Source organism: Homalodisca vitripennis, chromosome 1, assembly GCF_021130785.1.
Source record: "Homalodisca vitripennis isolate AUS2020 chromosome 1, UT_GWSS_2.1, whole genome shotgun sequence".
NCBI lineage: Eukaryota > Metazoa > Arthropoda > Insecta > Hemiptera > Cicadellidae > Homalodisca > Homalodisca vitripennis.
The window spans coordinates 180459858-180480833 of record NC_060207.1 but is presented as its reverse complement, the minus strand read 5'-3'; the positions used below and the strand labels follow the sequence as shown (position 1 = coordinate 180480833).

The 20976-nt window shown below is 32.3% G+C and overlaps 1 protein-coding gene across 1 annotated transcript in view; it reads left to right on the top strand.

Moving 5' to 3' along the window:
* The first annotated feature begins 595 nt into the window (after positions 1 to 595).
* The window catches only part of LOC124352806 (PC-esterase domain-containing protein 1A-like), a 29374-nt gene continuing 8993 nt past the window's right edge, over positions 596 to 20976 (top strand). Inside the window, exons 1-6 of the mRNA XM_046802487.1 lie at positions 596 to 863; positions 8709 to 8788; positions 11447 to 11533; positions 13531 to 13679; positions 16943 to 17093; positions 18949 to 19076. Coding sequence (XP_046658443.1) covers positions 788 to 863; positions 8709 to 8788; positions 11447 to 11533; positions 13531 to 13679; positions 16943 to 17093; positions 18949 to 19076 — 671 coding nt within the window. The 5' untranslated portion in view covers positions 596 to 787. The remainder of the gene's footprint in view (positions 864 to 8708; positions 8789 to 11446; positions 11534 to 13530; positions 13680 to 16942; positions 17094 to 18948; positions 19077 to 20976) is intronic.

Genomic DNA, 20976 nt, shown 5'->3' with positions numbered 1-20976 from the left:
CCTGACATAGGATCAGTGTCATCCTTTTTCAAATCATCCAAAAGCGCACTACCACTATATCTACTTCTAGCCCGTAGCGATGGCTATACCCAGAATCTTCTTGGCGTTGGTTGCGTAGCTAAAATGTAGCAAGCACTTGCAGCAGCAACCACATCCTGCACTTTCCACATCTTGATAGAAACTAGCCTAGTTCCTAAAAAAGTTGCAAACAGTGCAAAATAGCGCACACTATTGTTGGCAATTTTTTGTGTTGCCAACAATTAAATCTGCAACTAAAAAGTTGCAAACATTCCTAAAAATTGCCGACTTTTTAGTTGCAGACTGCGGTGTGAACGCGCCTTTACTTTATATTATTATAGTAAACTGGCGTTGCCGTAGGAATAAATCAAATAAAAGCAAAAAGTAAATAATAATATTTTAGTTAATAATATTAAGTTTAGATAAATTTCTAAAAAAAGGACATCTAGAAAAACTTGACATAGTTTATACATTGAACATAATCCCGCACATTACATACCACGTTAGAAAATTACAAACACAATTATTATCGTGGCAGTGATTTATACTGGTTCAAGTTCATTCCCGCTCTAATTTCTTGCGGAGTTAGTTCAAAGTCCAATTTCAATTCAAACTGAAACTAAAACTGGTTGACAACAACTGTGAAATGAAATGTTTTTAGTTAATACGTAGTGTTGGAAGGCAAAACGTAGAAGGAAGAAGACAACATTTAATTGAAAATATTATAAAGTAAAACAATTTTAGTCAGCAAGTTTAATTTTATAAAAATATGGCTGATGCTTTTTCACAATTTGATACCAAATCCTTGCTGTGGTCTAAACACATTTTGTTTTTAGGAGACTCTAGTAAGTATAAGTTATTCATTCATTTCAAATAGTTGTTACACTACTTACTTTAATAATTGTATAATCTTATAGTACAAGAGCTGAAAGCGATTTGCATTGTAACCTATAAGCATGCAATTTGGGTTTCTGGAAATGGACAGAGAAAATATAGAAGAAATCGGTCCTTAGCCACTCTAGTTTTTGTGGAAGTGAAAATTGGAGGGTCTGAAAAGTGTTGATATAAAATTATAATATAATTATTATTTCAGATCATATTTTGCTTTGTACAAAACCCTAGATGCGATATGCAGGGCATTATAGGTTAAAAGTAGTTTCAGTTCAAACACTGCATGTGACATTAAGATAGTTTTATATGACATAAATTTTAAATTACAGTAGACTCACTAATCCGGCAGATATTACACCACGGTATTGCCGGATTATTAGAAAGCTATCAATAAAAATGCTTAAAAAGGAGAAAATTTGTGTTTTATTACACTGACCAGTATTTAAATTTACTATTACAGTACTTGTGTACTAAATTTAAATGAAGGGTAGGGTACGATAAGCGGACCCGGTTTTTTATATCGAAGAATATAGTCATCGATGACTAATATTCGCATCTCAAAGCCTAGACTGTCAATCGATATAAAAGTATTTACAGTCCTCAATAACAATCATATGTTTTAAATTAAAATATGAATTTAATATTTACTGTGATCAAACAAATTATTATAACCAAAATTAGGAAAACTGAAGATGACTGTTATTTACTCCTCTCACAGTTACAGTTGTTTCTTTTCCACAAATTTCACATAATGGGTTTTTCGGTACGAGTCCAACATGTTGAAGCCACGAAAAAGCAACATCGTGCAGTTTTCTAAAATTGACTGCCATTTTTAATAATCAGAATTACTTATGTAAAATTGAAATATTATCTTACGTGTATTATTTAACCCTTTGAGTGCCACAGCATTTTTCCCAAGTCATACGCATAAATTGCCGGAGCATTTCCTTCTGTTTTGCAGTCGTGTGTGGGGAAAAAACTATATTAAAAAAACTATTCAACCGATTTGAATAATTTTTTTTATAGTTTGTGAGTTATAAAATAAGGTATTTTTTCCATATAATATTAAGTTAATTTTATTTTTATTTACACAAAAAGATATATAGGTTATAACAAAAAACTAAAAAATGAAAAAAATTACATTTCAAGTTTGAACCAAAAAAATTATATATACAATATTTTTTTAATTTTTTTTTTAGCTATACCATATGAAAGAGCATGAAAAAACTGAACAAAAATCATGCATAATATGGTGTGTTACAGTAATATTTAACCAGATACTGCAATATATACAAAAATACAACAAAAAGCAATTTTTGTTCAAGTTTGTCTAAAGTTTAGAAAACAATATTATAACTATTCTATTTCACTCAATGAAGTAAGACGACTGTAAAATACTAATTATATAAAAGTACACAAAAATATACACAGGCCTACAATATAACCTTACTTCACCTAAAATCAATAGTTTGATTGGAACTTGCGTTTTACTTCATCACCAATCCAACAATAAAAATATACATCACTAAACAAATAAACACGAAAAAAGAAGTTTATAAATGCATTGTAAGTTTTTACTGAACACAATTGCAGAATTAGCAATAACAACAGTTTTCAGCATAAACACACGAAACTAGCACAATGTAAACACCCAATGAACCAAAACTGTGTAGTTAATGGCAACAAGTAGCAGCTGGACCAACTATTGGCGTCATCTGTTTGTTTCTGATGGCAAATAACTACAAGGGGTAATTCTAAGCAATATATGGGTCAACCTCGATTTTTCTCATATTACAATATATTGTTCCAATAGTCAATTAGAGAAGGAAATGACTAGAATTTCTTGCCGGAAAAGCAGTTATAGGGAGCAGGCAACTGCCAGACGGTCATATATTGCTTAGAGTTACCTATAGTGATCAGGGGCACTGACGTGATCTGGGCTTCAAATTTGGAACTACTCGAGTTAATTTTTTTTCTAAAAGAGCAAGCAGCGCGAAGCGCTGCCGCAGCGGGCAGGGCATCGTGCGTGATCCTTTTTTTTTATTAAAAATTTTTGATAAATTGTTATTACATATTACAATATAATGTAGGTAATGTATGTAAAACAATTTTAAACACATAATTACATGCTGGAAAGCAAAGTAAACCATATAATCCGCCAATACAAAATCTCCGTAAAAATCTGGTAAAGTAATCTGTGTCATTCCTTTGGGCCTGAATCAATTCAGTATAGACGAAGATCACGCACGATGCTTGCCCGCTGCGCAGCGCTTTGCGCTGCTTTGCTCTTTTTGGAAAAAAAATTAACTCGAGTAGTTCCAAATTTGAAGCCCAGATCACGTCAGTGCCCCTGATCACTAATAGGTAATTCTCGCGGTTGCCTGCTCCCTATAACTGCTTTCCAGCAAGAAATTCTAGTTTTCCTTTTCTAATTGACTATTGGAACATTATAATGTAATATGAGTTGCCTGCTCCCTATAACTGCTTTCCGGCAAGAAATTCTAGTCATTTCCTTTTCTAATTGACTATTGGAACATTATATTGTAATATGAGAAAAATCGAGGTTGACCCATATATTGCTTAGAATTACCCTACAAGGAGGCGGTGAACAATAAAAATCAATCACAATCGATTGTTCGAAACTTGTAGATTGCCGTGAAATAAGTTATTTGTCAAAACAAAAATGAATTATTATGTGATATTAATTAAAATACAAATCGTTCTACTGGGTAGATGCCGGCAATTTATGCACATTTCACAACATCTACTATGTAGACGCTGCGGCACTCAAAGGGTTTAAGAGTGTTTACAGCTGTTAATATAGATTATTTAAGTTAATAGTTCAAAATAATTAATCAATATCGATTGATTATATCGATGGTTATGATTAAGTAATATCGTTTGCCAATTTCGATATAAAAAATCGGGTCCGCTTATCGTACCCTACCCTAAATGAAAGGCATTAAAACATTTTTTTTAAATTCTTTTTTATTTAGTATGTAATAATTTGTTTGTTAACACAGTTTTTAATAATATGTCTCAACTTGAATCCCCCACTTCACGCTCGTCAAAATACACAGGATTACTGGAGTGCCGGAGTAGGGTACGATAAGCGGACCCGGGTTTTTATATCGAAATTGGCAAACGATATTACTTAATCATAACTATCGATATAATCAATCGATACTGATTAATTATTTTGAATTATTAACTTAAATAGTCTATATCAACAGCAGTAAACACTTTTAAATAATACAAGCAGGATAATATTTCAATACATAAGTAATTTTAATTATTATTAAAAATGGCAGTCAATTTTAGAAAACTAAATGACATTGCTTTGAAAAATGATAAAACATAAATAAAATGTATTGTTTTTGTGGCTTCAACATGTTGAACTCATACCGAAAACCCCATTATGTGAAATTTGTGGGAAAGAAGCAACTGTAACTGTAAGAGCAGAAAATATGGTCGTCTTCAGTTTTCCTAATTTTTGTTATAATAACTTTTTTGATCACTGTAAATATTAAATTCATATTTTAATTTAAAACATATAATTGTTATTGAGGACTATACATACTTTTATATTGATTAATAGTCTAGGATTTGAGATGCGAATATTAGGTATCGAAGACTACATTGTTCAATATAAAAAACTGGGTCCGCTTATCGTACCCTACCCGAGTGCCGAACTGGTGCTATGCCGGATTATCGAGGATCAATTGTAAAAAATCAGACAATAAATATTGTGTAGTGTAGATAATCATGAATATCGATGATTTGTTGTGGAGGTGGCCGCTTATTATAATGGAGCTATAATTTATAGTTTTATTGGATTAATTATGCAATTGCTGTTTTTACGTTGCTATCATGTATTGTGTAATATTACGTCTATTTTGTTAGTAACTCAGTTCTCTACTAGAATGAGGAGAAAACACTATTAATCAATCAATAATTCTTTATTCATTAGTTGTACAATAAGGTACATCGAATAGTGTCAAACATTACATATATATATATAAAAAAAAGTACTAAACATATTTAAGTTCATCTATTGAATACAAAACTAAATCAATCAAATAGTTTTTTAGTTTTCTTTTAAATTTGGTAATATTATTTTCCATCTTTGTGCTTTGAGGGATATTTTTCAGAATTATTTTCCCGAAATACATAGTTTTTTGTGCGTATATTTCAAGTCTATGATGATCACTGATGATTTCATTCTTATGGCGTGTTATATTTATGCACATTATTTTCTAAATAAATTAGTTGGCCATGATTGTTTTTTAAAATATAGGATGGTTTCAAAAACTGTTATTATTTTTAATTCTTTAAAGCAATTTCTAACAGATTCTGAGAATTTAAGCTTAAAAAAAGTATACTTCTAATGGCTTGTTTTTGCAACTTTAAAATGTCAGTTAGGGTTTTCTTAGTTGTAGCACCGAATATGGCTATGCCATAAGCAATATGTGAATGTATATGAGCATAATAAATCTGTTTTAGCACTTCAGTAGTACATAAACAAGACATTTGCCTAATTGCATATAAACCAGAACTAATTTTACCAAGCACAAATTTAAGGTGCTCATCCCAGCTCAAGTGACAATCAATGATCAGTCCGAGAAATTTAATATTTGATGCATTTTCAATCTCTGAATCGTCTATGAGAATATCAAAGTCATAATCACTAACTGTATTACATCAGATTGTCACAAATAACAATTGGTGACTTGCATTATTTGTTTATTTTTGTTTCTCAAGGCACCTGCATTTTCATTAAAATATGTTCTAAACCCCATTCAAGTAGACCACCCATCTGTTGAACTGACAAACCTATCTTTTTCGTTTTAACAAATACCCTCGTATTTTGACCCCAATTAATTCGGGCAAATAATTGTTAACACCTAAAAATACCTGAAAATGGCACTTTTGGGAGGTTTGGGGGAGGGTCATTTTTGAAAGCTCATTTTAAAAACCTCATTTTAAAGGTCTCTCTATTCACTGATAATTTGATAAAAAATGTTTTAATTTATTTTGCTTCTTGTGTACACGGTGGTCTCAGTGTTATTTTCCATTCGTCTGTGTATCACTACTCCTTCCCTTCTTAATAAATCTTCGCTGTTAAACTTTTTATTAATGTAAACCAATTAAATTATAGTTTCACTGAAAATGTTTTTGGTTTCACTACTTGTTTCAATAATGAAAAAGTAAAAAGGTATAAAGGAAGGTTTTAAATACCACCTTAAGGAAAAGTACGTCAAGTGTTATGTATTGTTTGTTGACACATGTTAAATACTTTTAATTAGACTACAAATTACTTGGAAAATAACTATATGATGGACTGACCTACATTAACCTATCTCTTTTGCAAGACAACTGAATGGCATATGGAAAATGTTTTTTACTCATTTATTTTTTCAAAAATGTGTGTCAGTTTAACAAAAAATTGGAATTGTATTTTTTTGTTTAGTGTTAATTTCAATTTTTATTACAATTCAATATAACAGCACATGTGAAATCTACCTTTCTTCCAATCAAGCCAGAAGGGAAATTTGATCTCTTGAAGTAGTTTCAACAATTGTATTATGGCTGTCATAATAACAATAACAATAATATTATAAATAAATGCGAAAGTATCTTTGTTTGTTTGTTTTACTTTCACATGTAAAGTATTCAACCGAAATGCTAAAATTTTACATGGACATTTTTACGGTACCTAAGATGAATGTAGGCCTATTCTTATTTTGAAAACCCTCCGGGCTACGGCCCACTGGTCTTCAAAGTAGCTGAACATCCCCATCTCGCTCTCTTAAGTTGTGAAATATTAATTTAAACGGCATGTCCAATTTAATCAACTGTTCTGTGTAAACATTGTTTATTATTTTCAGTTTGTTTACATTTATTGTGAGTAAATTCTCTAAGGAATAACAGATATTTTTAAGGCCGTTTTAGATTTCAGCGATTACGCAAGTACTTATCTCCCTTACAAAATGCCTTTGAAGCAGTTGGCAAGAACTATGCTAGAAGAAAGATCTGTGCTTTTGAACTAATGTACCAATTCCAGCTCTAAATGTTCTAAAAAATTAACACTATTTTTAAATTTATAAAGAAACAAACACATAGTGTGATTGTTACTGTACCTTTTACTGTACATTTTTATCAAATCTTAAGTATTAGATCTAAAAGACAATTAATTTTACTATAAATTGAAAGACTGATATAAAACCCATCTTAGTTCACTTTAGAGAAAAAGTCAAACTCAACATTGACGTAAATATAATTCACTCAAACCTGAAGTGGTCATACAGGTGCAGAACCTACGAAATGGTGGGTGAAGCCATGGGTAACTGATAGTTCTGTAAAAATTGATTTAATATGGTAAAATAATTCATTTTTATTTCTTAATCATCTTGAAACATACAAAGATTATAATCAGCATTTAAATTGTTTGTTTCAAATTGATTATTGACTTTGGTTGATGGAAGATTTGAAAGAATAACAGGATTTTGATGCTTTTAAGTACTCATTTGTCTAGACACTAATTTAATGCTCATAAAATTATGTTGTGATATTGTGCAGTGTGAATAGTAACCATTTTGAAACATTCTATTGGATAATTTATATTGTCCAATAGAAATTGGACAATATAAATTGTCCTTATATATTTATATTGGATAATCTTATTGGTTGAGAGACTTTATTGCTAGAGATCTTATCTGAGTAATATGTCAGTATTATCTTAGTACCAAATTTAGTTTGAATTGGCTAAAAATTAAGACACTTCACTACTATTTCCGCTATATTACTGTATATTATTCAACACTGCACCATTTAATTCAATTATTTACCAATACAGAAACAATATTACAGTTTTGAATACACTTTAATATTATGTAATAGTTGACAAGTTTTATTATACTTGTACTTTTTGACAAATCTTAAGCTTTAAAGTTGACGGCCTTTCAAAATTTGTGGGAAAAATGGTTATATCTAAGTTTTTATTTGTGTTTTATTTTGAAAGTTGAAAAAAACTAATTTAAGCTACATTCTGCTATCTCACATTGTTTTGCCAAACTTGAAGTTTTTGTTTTTTTGTATGTGTTACCACCTGTTACATTTGTACATTCAACCTCATAAAATTAATACTTAACAAGACAAGTATGTGTGTGTTTGTATATATATGTACAGAAATAAACTTTGAATTTTTATGAAAACAGCAACATGACAATCTGACACTACCAAAGTATGAGTAGGTGTCAGTTTTACCAAGGTGTTAAAACACCAAATCTCAACTGAAGATTGTTTTCATACACAACAGTCTCTCAATATTTTGTGTTGGCAGCTATCTGACACTGTATGAATGAGAAAACTTAGAATTTGTTATAATAACAGCAGCATAATCCTGAGAACTAAGAAGTGGTACCATATTCACTATTACTGTACTTCAAATTCCTCTTGAAAATAACTATTGTGATTTAGACTGTATAAAAAAGCAGTGATTTTTGATACCTTAAAGTGGAAGCAAGTTATAGATAAGCAGGATAGGTGAAATTATAATTTTGAATCTATATTATAATTTGGAGCAATTATAAAAGGATGATTTAAATTCTTGCAAATAGTTGTTAAACAGTAACCTTGATTATGAATCTTCAGATGGATAATGATGGACATTTGGCCTACACATGGTTCGTGTCTCTCATGGAATTGTACATCTGAAGAATTTTATTTTTGTTATGTGTCACTAATATAAAATACAACGCTTTTGAGGATTTTGTATTGGTGATCTTGTCTTGTTCCAGATATCCGTGCTCAATACAAAGATATGGTCTGGCTGCTCAACTCCAACACTCTCATACAATATTCTAAACTTAAAAGCAGAGTAAGTTATTTGGCCTCAGTTATATCAAGTTATTAAGTAGATTTCATAGTAATCTGCCTACTGCAATCACCCTCACAACGAGATTTTCAGAAGATTGTTTTTCTCTCATCATTGTCCTCAAAATCATAATTTGAAAATGTATATATGCACATATAAATGGGTTTATGCAATATAATGAATCCCTAAATTTTTAAAACGATAACTGCCGTAATTTTAATAGATCCAGTTTAAATTTGGTACATAACCAGTAATTTACACATAACTTGAATGAGTTTGTTAACCAGTTGGTTAAAATAAAAAATTTAAGATGGCAGCCATTTATATTTGTGTTGAAATTTTACCCCAGCAATTTTCCAATATAGGCCCAAAGTGGCTTATAAAAGCGTGTTTTATAAAAATATTAGGTAATTATAAACAGCTTTTTAAATGTCACTTAAGATTTCAAGATGGTGCCCATTCAATTTTTTGAAAGAGAATAATTAAATTTCAGTTACTATGTATCATACAGCAAAACAAAACAGTGTTTTAAATTCTCAGGAAGTTCACAATAATGTTTGTTCTTATGTGGTTTTTGACATCACTTAAAATTTTTCAGATAGTGGCTGTATAATTTTATAATAGTAGATAGTGTGTATAACGTACAACATTTCTCAAATAACTGTGAACATGGTAATTGCCATAGTGTGTAATAGATACAAACTAAATTTGGCACAGAGACAATATTTGCACATAGCTTGAATGAGTTCATTAAACAGTTTTACTACTAAAAAAGTTAAAGATGGTGGCTATTCGAATAGAGATTTTAATTAAACACCACAGGCCCAAAATCACATGTTTCTAAAAAGAAGGTATTAAGTGAAATGTTTTGAAAATTTTTAAGGCTTCGAAATAGTAGCTTTTAAGTTGAATAAATGCAATATCATTAATTTGAATATATTTACAAACATAATTGACTGTAACTAAACCATGTCCATGGTTTTGCATACAATTTATATGCTTTAATACTTGTAATGATTTTTGTCTTGTAAGGTTTCTAAATATTTGGAAGTGTTGTATATAGTCTATGAGGTGTGCTAGAAAATATCTGTATTAATATTGTTGTAGCCACAGAACGAATGCAATAAGGCTAAACATCGTATGGCCGGTCATGTGACTACTCCCTCCATCTGCTACTCGAGTTTTGTCTGGCTTCTGCACCTATTCTACCCATAGCGTCAATTATATTCTGTTAATGTTTTGTCACTGCACCGGAAAAATGTCGAGTGTCCCGAAAAAAAAGAGTGAATATCAAATGTCTTTTTAAGCTTGGAAAATTTGAAAGTGAAACATTACAAATTTTACAAGTGTACTGTGATGATTGTTTATCACGAACTCAAGTGTTTGAGTAGTTTAAACAGTTTAAAGATGGCCATGAAGATTCAAGTAATGTCACATGTACTGGCAAACCATTGTCAGCAAAAAATGATGGTAACATGGAAAAAATCGGTAATCTTGTTCGACAAGATCGCTGTTTAACTGTCAGAGCAATGTCTGAGTTAACAGGAATCGACAAGGAAAGTTTTAGGCAGATTCTTGATGAAAATTTCAACAGGAACAAAGTGTGTTCAAAAATGGTTCAAAGTGTCTCAGGGTTGAACAGACGGAATACCAAAGAATTTGTTTTGTCATCCTAGAAAATTAACTGATTCTTCACAGCAAAAAAAGTACGAATGAAAAAATTGGTGATCAATTTTTTTTTTTAATTATAAAAGCATTGATCATTGTTTTTTTATAGCAAAGGGTGGTGCACATTGATTGGGTACAAGTGGCAAACAGTGAATCAGCATTACTACATTCTGACAACCTTACGTTAGGGTATGTACAGGAGAAACGGAATAATTTGTAGAAAAACAAATTCATGGATCCTCCAACAGGACTATACCCCAGTTCACAATGCTTTCTAAGTCAAGACGTGTTTAGCCAAACATAATACCCCGTCTTTGACCATCCACCTTACTCACCTGACTTTGGTACCCTTTGATATTTTTATTCCTTACTCAAGTTAGCTTTAAAAGAAATGAGATTTGAGACTGTTGAAGCAGTTAAGAGAAAAAAATAACCGAAGTCATGAACGGGATTACAAAAAATTATCTGTAGCATTCCTACGCACAGTGGAAAATTCACATGGAGCGATTTAGAGACTGAGGAGGGAGTGCGTTGAAGTGGATAATATAAAATTGTAAATATTGTTAGTAAAATATATTCAGCCTTAGTCTGGTTTCTGTCCAGCCACACTGCGTATTAACAAGCCACCCTTGAGAGTTATTGTACCATCAGTGTTGTGCAAAATAAAAGACTAAACTAATAATGCAGCTTCAGTGACATTTTAAAATGATAAGAAACGTATGTGAACTCTACTTTTCTACTGATATAGCTGGAAGGAGTATTTTTTTATTAAAAAATAACTTTTTTTAACAAAAGTAGATTTCTTTGCTGCCATTAAACATTGTTGTAACCAAGAAAAGTTTTAGTGTCTGAAAATTTACTAGATTCAGCTGGCAATTTCAATTAAAATATAATATAAAGTGCAAAGTTACAATATTAAAAATGAGTTACTTCCCTTCACAATTTCAAATGCTTTTATACTGATCATAAACATCATTTAATACATTTTTTTAGCTGGAAGAGAGCTATCTTGGAGACAAGCTGATTCAAGGGAGTAAGCTGCACAGAGGCCGAAACTTCCAGGAGGTTAGGAGGTATATTGTAAGTGTTTTGGATTGGAATTTTTAGTCAATGATTGTCATTATTAATTAATAGATATTAAGTTCTTGGTTGAAGTATGGATTTTTCTGGACATTTGCCATCGTTCAGTGATACAAAAAATCAATAACACTGTGTTACTGATTTTTTGTATCACTGAAGATATTAAGTAATATTCAGTATTATTGGCATGGTTTGAGTAAATAAACTGGAGATATATGTAAACGTATGAAGCAGCTGATGCACATATTGTGTGGTTGAGACTAAATGTTCTGAACTATATGGTTTATTAATGGTTTACTTGTTAGTTAATTGGTTAAATTACTTAATGATGAGGGTTGTTTCTAATGAAAGTAACAAAAACAATAATCCTCTTTTGCATATTTATTTTTTTCACTATTTCACAGGCAGTATTTTAACCAAAACATTGATTTTCACATGAAATTCAGTTCCTGTAAATTATAGTTTTACATCTGTATGTGTATCATAGAACTCATTCTTGTCTACGGAGAAATAAAGTTTTATGCAAATTTGAAGTATATAGATTAAATTTATTTTGAGATATCTCACAAATAGTCAGGTTACATGTGTTACTATTTCAGATGTTAAAATATCATATGATTGCACTCAGTTGGTTTACAAATGTATTCTGTGAGTTTATCGTTGCCACCATGGTTACCCATAAGAAAAATTTAAAAATGTTCACCAACACTCAGCCAAATCCCATGGAGTGACTTGCACTATCATCAAAATCGATGTTGCCTGTATAGAAATGAAGCTTCATTCAACATTTCAAGTTTATAGGTCAATTTGTTCTCAAGATATCATTCTGATACAAAAATAAATAACATTTTCTAGCCCCTTGGATGATAAGCTCTATTAATGCTCAGCCGATTACTTATGTCTGTGTATTTTTGTAACTAATTGCTTTAGTTGTCAGTACTGTACTGTCTTTATTAGTTAAGTATTTATATTTCCTTGACATGCCTAATACAGAAAATCATTATTAGATGAATTTTTGTAAATTAATTTATGTAGATTATGGTCACCACGTTAGGTGCCAAAGGGATTTTGTAACTTTAATCCCATGGTGTATTACTCAAGGTATTGGCGAAACAATTTTTATTCATTAATGGAATATATTTGATTACTATTTCAGCAGTTTGTATACTCATATTTATAAAACATTAACATCAATATCTTACGGTTTTTACAGCATCAAAACATTGCTTATACAATTAACTTCTTGAAATAATTCAGTTTCGGTTTAACATCTGTTAACTGAAGATTACACTCGACAGCAAGGCTGAAATATGTCAAGAAGTTAATTGTGTAAGCAATGTTTCAAAACAATGTGAATTGGAAGATTTTTATGTTAGTTATGACTCGGGTAGTTTATTATATTTAACATTTATATAAATTGTTGACTGAATGGGCCAACATGTTATTTTACGAAGTTTAAAAGATGGATAAAATTATAACCGATTGGTTGGATGTATATTATGACTGTATGCACTTATTTATACTTGATTTTCTTAGTTTGAGAGCGATATGCCGTCCAATACTGCTGTGACGTGTGACACATGTGGTTAACAGCAACAGCAGCTTAACTGTTTAAGTATTCTTTAGTAAATATATGACCAGTCAATCATTTGTATGAGATGTATTATAATATATGTTCCGTTTCATTGTACCGCCTTTGTGTACAGCGTCTCGTGCATGCGGACTCATTTTCCTTATTTACTGGCTTTCAATCAATGCAGTTTTAGCTTTCGTGTTTTCAGTGGTATCAGGAATAGTTTCAGAGCTTTATAAATAATATTCCTGGTTGCAGTACTGTTACCAAGATAGTATAAATACATGTTGTTATCTCCTATTTCAATTACCACATCAAAGTGCTTTTCTGTGGTAACAAGAAAAGTATCAGGGTTGTATGAAATATATTCTTTATTGCAGTATCTGTTGTCAAGTGTACTACATGTTGCTTTGGTCATGTTTAGGATGCCAACAACAAAACGACATTGGACTTCATGTTTATCTCTCGCTGCTACAACTCCCACATTGAGGAGCTTTTCTGTAGCATCGGGGATGGCACAAGATCAGCACCAAACGTTATTGTTATTAACTCCTGCTTATGGGACATTAATCGGTAATATTTAATTGTTAATTCGCTGGCTTTTGAACATTAATAGCTGTATGATCTTTGCTATTATGAATATAACAATTGCTCTACATGTCTGAAGGGTTTAGTTTTACAGTATACACTAAATTGTAAACATACAAGTTGTATTTTGTATTAAATTATAATTCATAAAATTTGTGTAAACAGTTTAAGTTTGTCTAGCTAATTAGCTTAGTTAGTTAGACAGTTGTGCTGGTAACATTAACAGTCTACCTTACCAAATACTAAATTTAATCTGTGATAGCACTGGAGGCTACATGAAACCCTGGCAAGTGATGTGTGTTTTTAATTTGATAAAAATATTAGATTATGTAGTATGCTTCTGCAGGGACAGTCAGCTTTGGCAGGTCCTGGACTAAATATTTGATTGGCCCACACACATACTTCATATGAAAATGAACAAACTTTCTTTTAACATTGTTCATATCTCATTAAGTTTTCCGTTATCTGTCTTTTGCATTACAATACAATTTTAGTAATTACTTCAAAACTGTTTGTGGGCATTTAATAAATAGATATTTTATAAAAACATTTAATTTATTTTTAAAATATTAAAAAGTTATTGAATTATCTTCAGCAGTTTTGAAACAGCAGTCTTTTAAAAATATTTTGTGTTAAAACTTACTTTGGATTTGGAACAGCTGTCATTTCAAAGCGTCTGGAGGTTTTTGAGTTAGTATAATGATGTTTATTTTTAAATTTCAAACATTGCAGAGTTTATTTTAAGTATTATTATAGGAAGGACTGATGTATCAAACAATCCAAGTATTCATTTAAAGAAGTATTTGTTGTTCATAGAGGGACACTTGTGTATGATTAAAACGTTTTGTACCATAAGCAGTCTCATAAGCATTGTGGATAAAATATATTAAAAAAATCTTTTTGGATTGCAAGCTCATGTAATTAGCAGATGAATTATTAAATACCAGTGTTGAAGATATAAGAACAATATTACATATTTACTGCTAATGGCTCCGATCGGAGACATTTCAAACACACTCCAGGTGCTGCCATCTCTGATCGGGGACCTTCGACCATTGTTGCAATATGCGCTAAAAATGTTTAGCATGCCTAATTAGTTTCAATAGATTGTTAGCAGTGAATGTTTTGAAGAGATTAATTAAAATGAACATGGCCACAATTAAGTATCTGACATTTATTCTATAAGGAGATTTATAAATCTATGTATTATGAATTTTTACAGATTTATAAATATTAAGTTTAAATGTAGATAGTTCTATCTTATTCAATCTATACTATACACTGCTATTACTATGTATGAAAATAGTGATAATAGATTAACACTCTCCCACAAAAAACTGTATATTTTCTTATACATTTTATGAAAAAACAAAAATTGCCATTCAAAAGTATTGTGGAATGTGAGTGAAGTGAGACAACTTATTTATGTAAGTAGAATTACGCTTGTTTATCTTACAAAACCAAAGGGGAATTCTCTCAAGCATCGAAGCTTAAGTGTATTAAATTTTCAAATGCAGCATGTATATTATTTTTGTACTGTGTTCAGGGCTTTAGTTAACTTTCTTACCAGTTACAAGAATAACACAATGTAAACTTTAAGAAGACACCACTACTATTGTTTAGTGAACAACCAAGTTCCACAGGAGAGGAGAAAGGACACTATCGTGGGGAGCAGCCAATAGTTGTTATTATACTAATACAAACTTGACTATCAATGTCATGTTCCAATACTGCAGCAAAAACCACCTGAAGCCCTTTCGATGTTCACAAAAACACCAAAGGCATTTTTCTTTCTGCACACCCATTGATGCAGGGTTGATCAACTGACAACAAGCGTTCGTCGTTGCCAGCTTTAATTGAAAGAGAAGGAGTGAGCTGTTAGTTTAGTTAAAATCTCTCAAGAAAGATCAAGCGATTCGAAAATATTGAAAATAAAAGAGTGTATGTCTGGCAGCCTTGAAAAGAAATTATATACTAAATAGAAATCTGGTTCATTTGAAATTGCACCTGCTCAAATTAAGATTGAAACTAAGAACATCAGATGAACGCTGGTCCAACTTACGCTAAATAACCGAATGACCTTGAAAGGAAATGATAAATTAAATAAAAATTTACTTGAAATCACACCTAGCTTAACATGAGATTCAAGCTAAAGAATGCTAATATCAATGTACATCAAGTGACCCAGCGGCCTTGTCCAGAAATGGCCAATTTGGTCACCAAATGTAAACCCTACCTAACTCATTACTAAAATTAAAATTGATTTTGCAGCTATTTTCTTATAGATTGGGTTATTTTCGGTAATAAAATACTTTAGTAGCGTTTGACCTATTGTATATCAATAATGGACGTATCATTAGTGGCTCAGCAGTTGCAAAAGGCAAGTCTAAAGCAAAACCAGTAATAATATGGTGAATACTTTTGCGTTCCTTAGTCGGTTTTATAGTGTGGTAGAGAAAATGAGCCAGTCATGAGCAGTGTAATTATAAGACGCAGTACTTATCCTGCTGCTGATAGGCATTTGATCGTTCAATCGATCCCCAGCTTGCTTTGCTGAACCTAAAGCTTCATGTCGGTCATTTCCTGGTTGAGCCAGAGCTCATGAGCTTTAAATGTTTTTATCTTCTCGCATTGCATTGGAGTCCAACTAGAGTGTCATAGTGTATGTGATGGAAATAAAACCAATAACATGTTATGTAAAATTTAAAAAAAATGTGTCTTAGTTATGAGTTTCCTATTCATATTCTCTTCATTATCTGGCTCCCATTGAAAAATAATATATTACAGTTCTTCTGCTAGTAAGTCAGCGATAGAACAGTAAATTGTCAGCCAGAGAAGACACCACCTTATTCGAAACATTAGTGTTTGTGGTGTGATGACTAGATTTGTCAATTGACGTTGTGTCGTCCAGGAATCTCTGTGTAGTTACTTATGTTTGCTATGTTTTTTTTTGTTCCATAAATGTTAGGTGTCCATTTATTCACTGATGCAGACACCTAATAAGGCAAATGAGATGGCATCAATCAGAATTGTTATACCGGCAAAGACAGAATCTGTGCCATATGAATCCTATGTCATAGTGTACTAATGAAACCAGCTATCCTGATAATCTCTTGGAATTAATTTGCAGAGAAACATAGAGGAAGATCATGAATAAATTGTTGATGTGGCTTTCTTGTATTTTTATTATAATCCACTGTGGTTTTTACTCAGTAAGGTATTTTTAGAATTTTCAATTACTGTTTTAGATGGGGGCCCAATGGAGTGCCTGAATACAAGGACAATATGGTCAGGTTGATGCGTTTGATGAGTCGAAATCTGCCCAAGGATTGTCTGGTCATCTGGACGACTGCTCTACCCATTGCTCCTCATGTACAAGGAGGACTCATTATAAAACAAGTAAGTATTGTTAAAAAAGATAAGCCGTCACCATACTACCTGACTTTGCTGTCGGCTATATGGTAGTCATTACCTTTGTAATATTCTATTTTTATAATATTATTGACAATTTATTAACCATTTCCATGCCATCCCATTTTCCATAAGTACTTGCCTAAAGAGTCAAGCCAATTTTGAAGCACATTACAAAAATTTATATAATTTAGCTAAACTTTACATATTTTTATATTTCTCTTCTTTCTAAATATATTTTATATATGATAATGCATGTCTTCAACCATTAATTCCTAACGTCATTGAAGCCTATCACTTAATATGCTGACATAATTTCTCTTTTGTCTGCTGGTTGATTATAAAATTTCTTTTATACAAGGGGTATTAGAAAAATAAGGTTCCCATGATTTTTTAAAATAGACAGCTCTATATTTCTACTTAGTGTTATACATAAATTTAAAACTTAAAAGTTAAGCTATTTTTCCACATAATCACCGTTTCTGTCCAAACACTTTTGTAGACGATGCTCCAACTTTTCTATCCCCATGTTGTAGAATTCTGCTGCCAATCCTTTGAGGAATTGAGTAACCTCTTCCTTGACTTCATCATCGGTACTGAAGCGTTGTCCACTAAAGTGTTCCTTTAATTTTGGGAATAAGTGATAATCACTTGGGGCTGGGTCTGGGCTATAGGGGGGATGGGGCACAATAGTCCAGCCAAAATTTGTCAGCAGTTCTTGAGTTTGACTTTCGCATCTGGTGGTAACAACGATAGGGAGCTCCATCTTCGAAGGCAGCTAGGCCGGCCTTGTTGGACGTAGCGAGGTGCGAGTGGTATGGATAGAGAGAGGGACAGCTGATGAGTAAGGCAGTGTTGCCAGATTTCTCCCAACATATCGCATACTGTCTCGGCGGCATAGGGAACCTTATTTTTCTAATACCCCTCGTATATGATTGTCTGTCTATCTGTCCGCAAAACAATGAAACGTGCTTTAATTTGTTATTTTGCAAGTAATCTCAGCGAAGCCTGTTATGCAATTTTCTTTGGCGTACTCCTTTCTTTTAATGTAACAAATTGGTTCGTTTTTTAATTAGAACTTTTAAATAACCATATTTGCTAACTCATATCATAATTAGTTATGATATTGTAAAAAATTGTTAAAGCAATTTTATTATTAAAAAACTTCCTTAGTCAATTTTATATGATTTAATAATAAGCCTGGTTTGTTTTGTTGTTTCCCCAGAGGCTTAAAAATCTTTTAAATTTATCAGTCAGATGTCTTAATAGTTACTTAAATTAATATAAATATAAATAAATTAACTAATTTTTGTCACAACTATACTACAATTTATTTTAATGGCACAATTATGACATGCCTTTTCATTAGCAAAGTCACTAAATTAGTCATGTTGTGTTAAAAGAACTGAAATGTTGCTAATTTGTGATAACTCCTTAGTAAATAATGTTAAATAGCACGTAATATTACAATTCATGTTCATTGATTAGATATTAATAACTTCTTAAAAATGTCTTAAGTTGTAACTAACATAATTATTTTGTTGTTATTTACATATTAATTGAATACCTAATTTGAATCATTCGAGATTTCTCATTTCACTCTGTAGATGTTTCATGGTGTCTAAAGAAGTATCTATTTTAGTCTTTTGTAACTATGCTTTTGTTTATGTTTAGGCCACTAATGTTATTTTCAAAACTTAAGAGATGGATTTATTTATGTGTATACTAATCAAGTGTTGTATAAAAGTTTGAGTTTCAAGAATTGGCTCATTGCGATAATCAACCAGTTTGCGTGTGATGGTACGTTCTACAGTAATAAGAACATGTTTTGTTGCATGTTCAGATAGAGTTCATGGAGCCACTGCTGAGATTTGAAGTGATGGAAGCCAATACTTTTGCACGAGAGTTAGTGGTCAGCCATGGCTTTGATGTGCTGGATAACCACTACCACACCCGCATGCAGATGCACAGGTAATTGTTTAGTTCTTAGATGAGCAAGTCCAGAATTTTCATTTTTCAAATTCGATTCTGAAACTTAAAAATTGATTTCCAGTTTTCTAGAGTCCTAATAGCTCTTTTTTAGCCTAACTATGATTTAAGCAAAATCATCACTAATCCAATTTTTTTCCATTCTTAAATGTTTTAAGACTGTCTGATAATATACAAAAATAATCCAAGAATAACAGCACTCCCTTCTTATTTTGAAGGGTTTTCCAGAGGTTCAAAGAAGCAGCTGTAATATATTATAATATGAGCTTTCATAATATATGCATATAATCTGAATATGAAGTATGGACATAAATTTGTATCCACTTATAAAGTGTATTTTAAACTAATTTTTAAATGTATTTTGAAACTTCAACCTATCCTTAGTCATGATATAGAAAATATTAACAATTTATATGTTATACAGGAAACACTGATGAAACTACAAAAATTGCGAAGTAAATAAAGATTAGCGATCATCTGTTTGCTTCTCCTTGAGTAGCTGACATCTTTGTATAGACACAAACATAAACCGAGAAAATACATATGCAAGTGAAACAAAAGAGCATGATAGTTTGCTAATTAAGTCAATCTACTATTTTCATAAACAAAGTACAAACATATTAGTTACAAACGTATGATAATTTATCAATTAGGTTATTTAATTATGGAATTCAAAAAAATACAAAGTACGAGGTGTGTTCAAAAAATATCGCGAATTTTGAATTTTCGCGGGTTATGTATATTCGAATTTCGATTTTTTTTGTGGCATTATGTTGGTACATATGTCTCTCATTTATGTTGACAATTTCGGCCATTTTGAATGTTCAGTTAATTGTTGACAGCTGCTTTGCTTGCATGTGTTTTGGTTCGTCTTCGATTTTTACGTATTCAAAAAAAAGGAACAAAGAACCTGTATCAAATTTTGTGTGAAAAACGAAATTAAATGCGCGGATGGGAACACACTTCCCGGACTGTATTGTTCATGAGGGTAATCAACCACCCGACAGTGAGGGGAGACATGCGGGCCGCGCCACCCATTTGCAGTGGAGTCTGGCGCACCGTATTGTGACCTTCAGAAGGATTGAATGGGCTATCAACTCTTTCAGTCCTTACAAAGCTCCTGGGGGTGACGGGGTGAGACTGGTTTGCTTGCATCGGGGGTTGGATATTCCCTTCCCCAGCTGTGCAGACTGTTCAGAGCCTCCGTGGCTCTCAGGTACATCCCACTATCCTGGAGAGTGTCCAGAGTGGTGTTCATACTGAAGCAGGGGAGGGCGGGCATGGATCGGCCGAAGTCTTTCAGGCCGATATGCCTGTCGTCCTTCCTTCTTAAAACCATGGAGAAAATGGTTGCCAGGTTTGTTTGGGAGGGAGCTCTTTTGGAGCGACCTCTACATCCTAACCAGCATGCCTATACTCCATGAAGGTCATGCGACTCGGCCCTGCATCAATTGGTATGCAGGATTGAGAAGACGCTGGCGGCAAAAGAGGTAGCCATAGGAGTCTTTCTAGACATTGAAGGAGCCTTTGACAATACAGCCACTCAGGCGATTATCAATGCGGTCTCAGGACATGGTGTTGATGGTCAGGTGTGTGACTGGATAGGGGCCTTGCTCATGGACAGGGTTGTTGTTACAACCCTCATGGGAGCAAGTGTTAATGCGAAGACTACGAGGGGCTGTCCGCAGGGTGGCGTCCTCTCTCCTCTTCTGTGGAACCTGGTTGTGGATGACCTGCTAAATTCTTTGAATAGCAGCGGTGTCTTTGCACAAGGGTACGCAGATGATATTGTGATCCTTGTGAGTGGCAAGTTCAACACAACAATCACGGAACTGACCAATGCTGCTCTGAACATGGTGGGAAATTGGTGCGATGAGGTTGG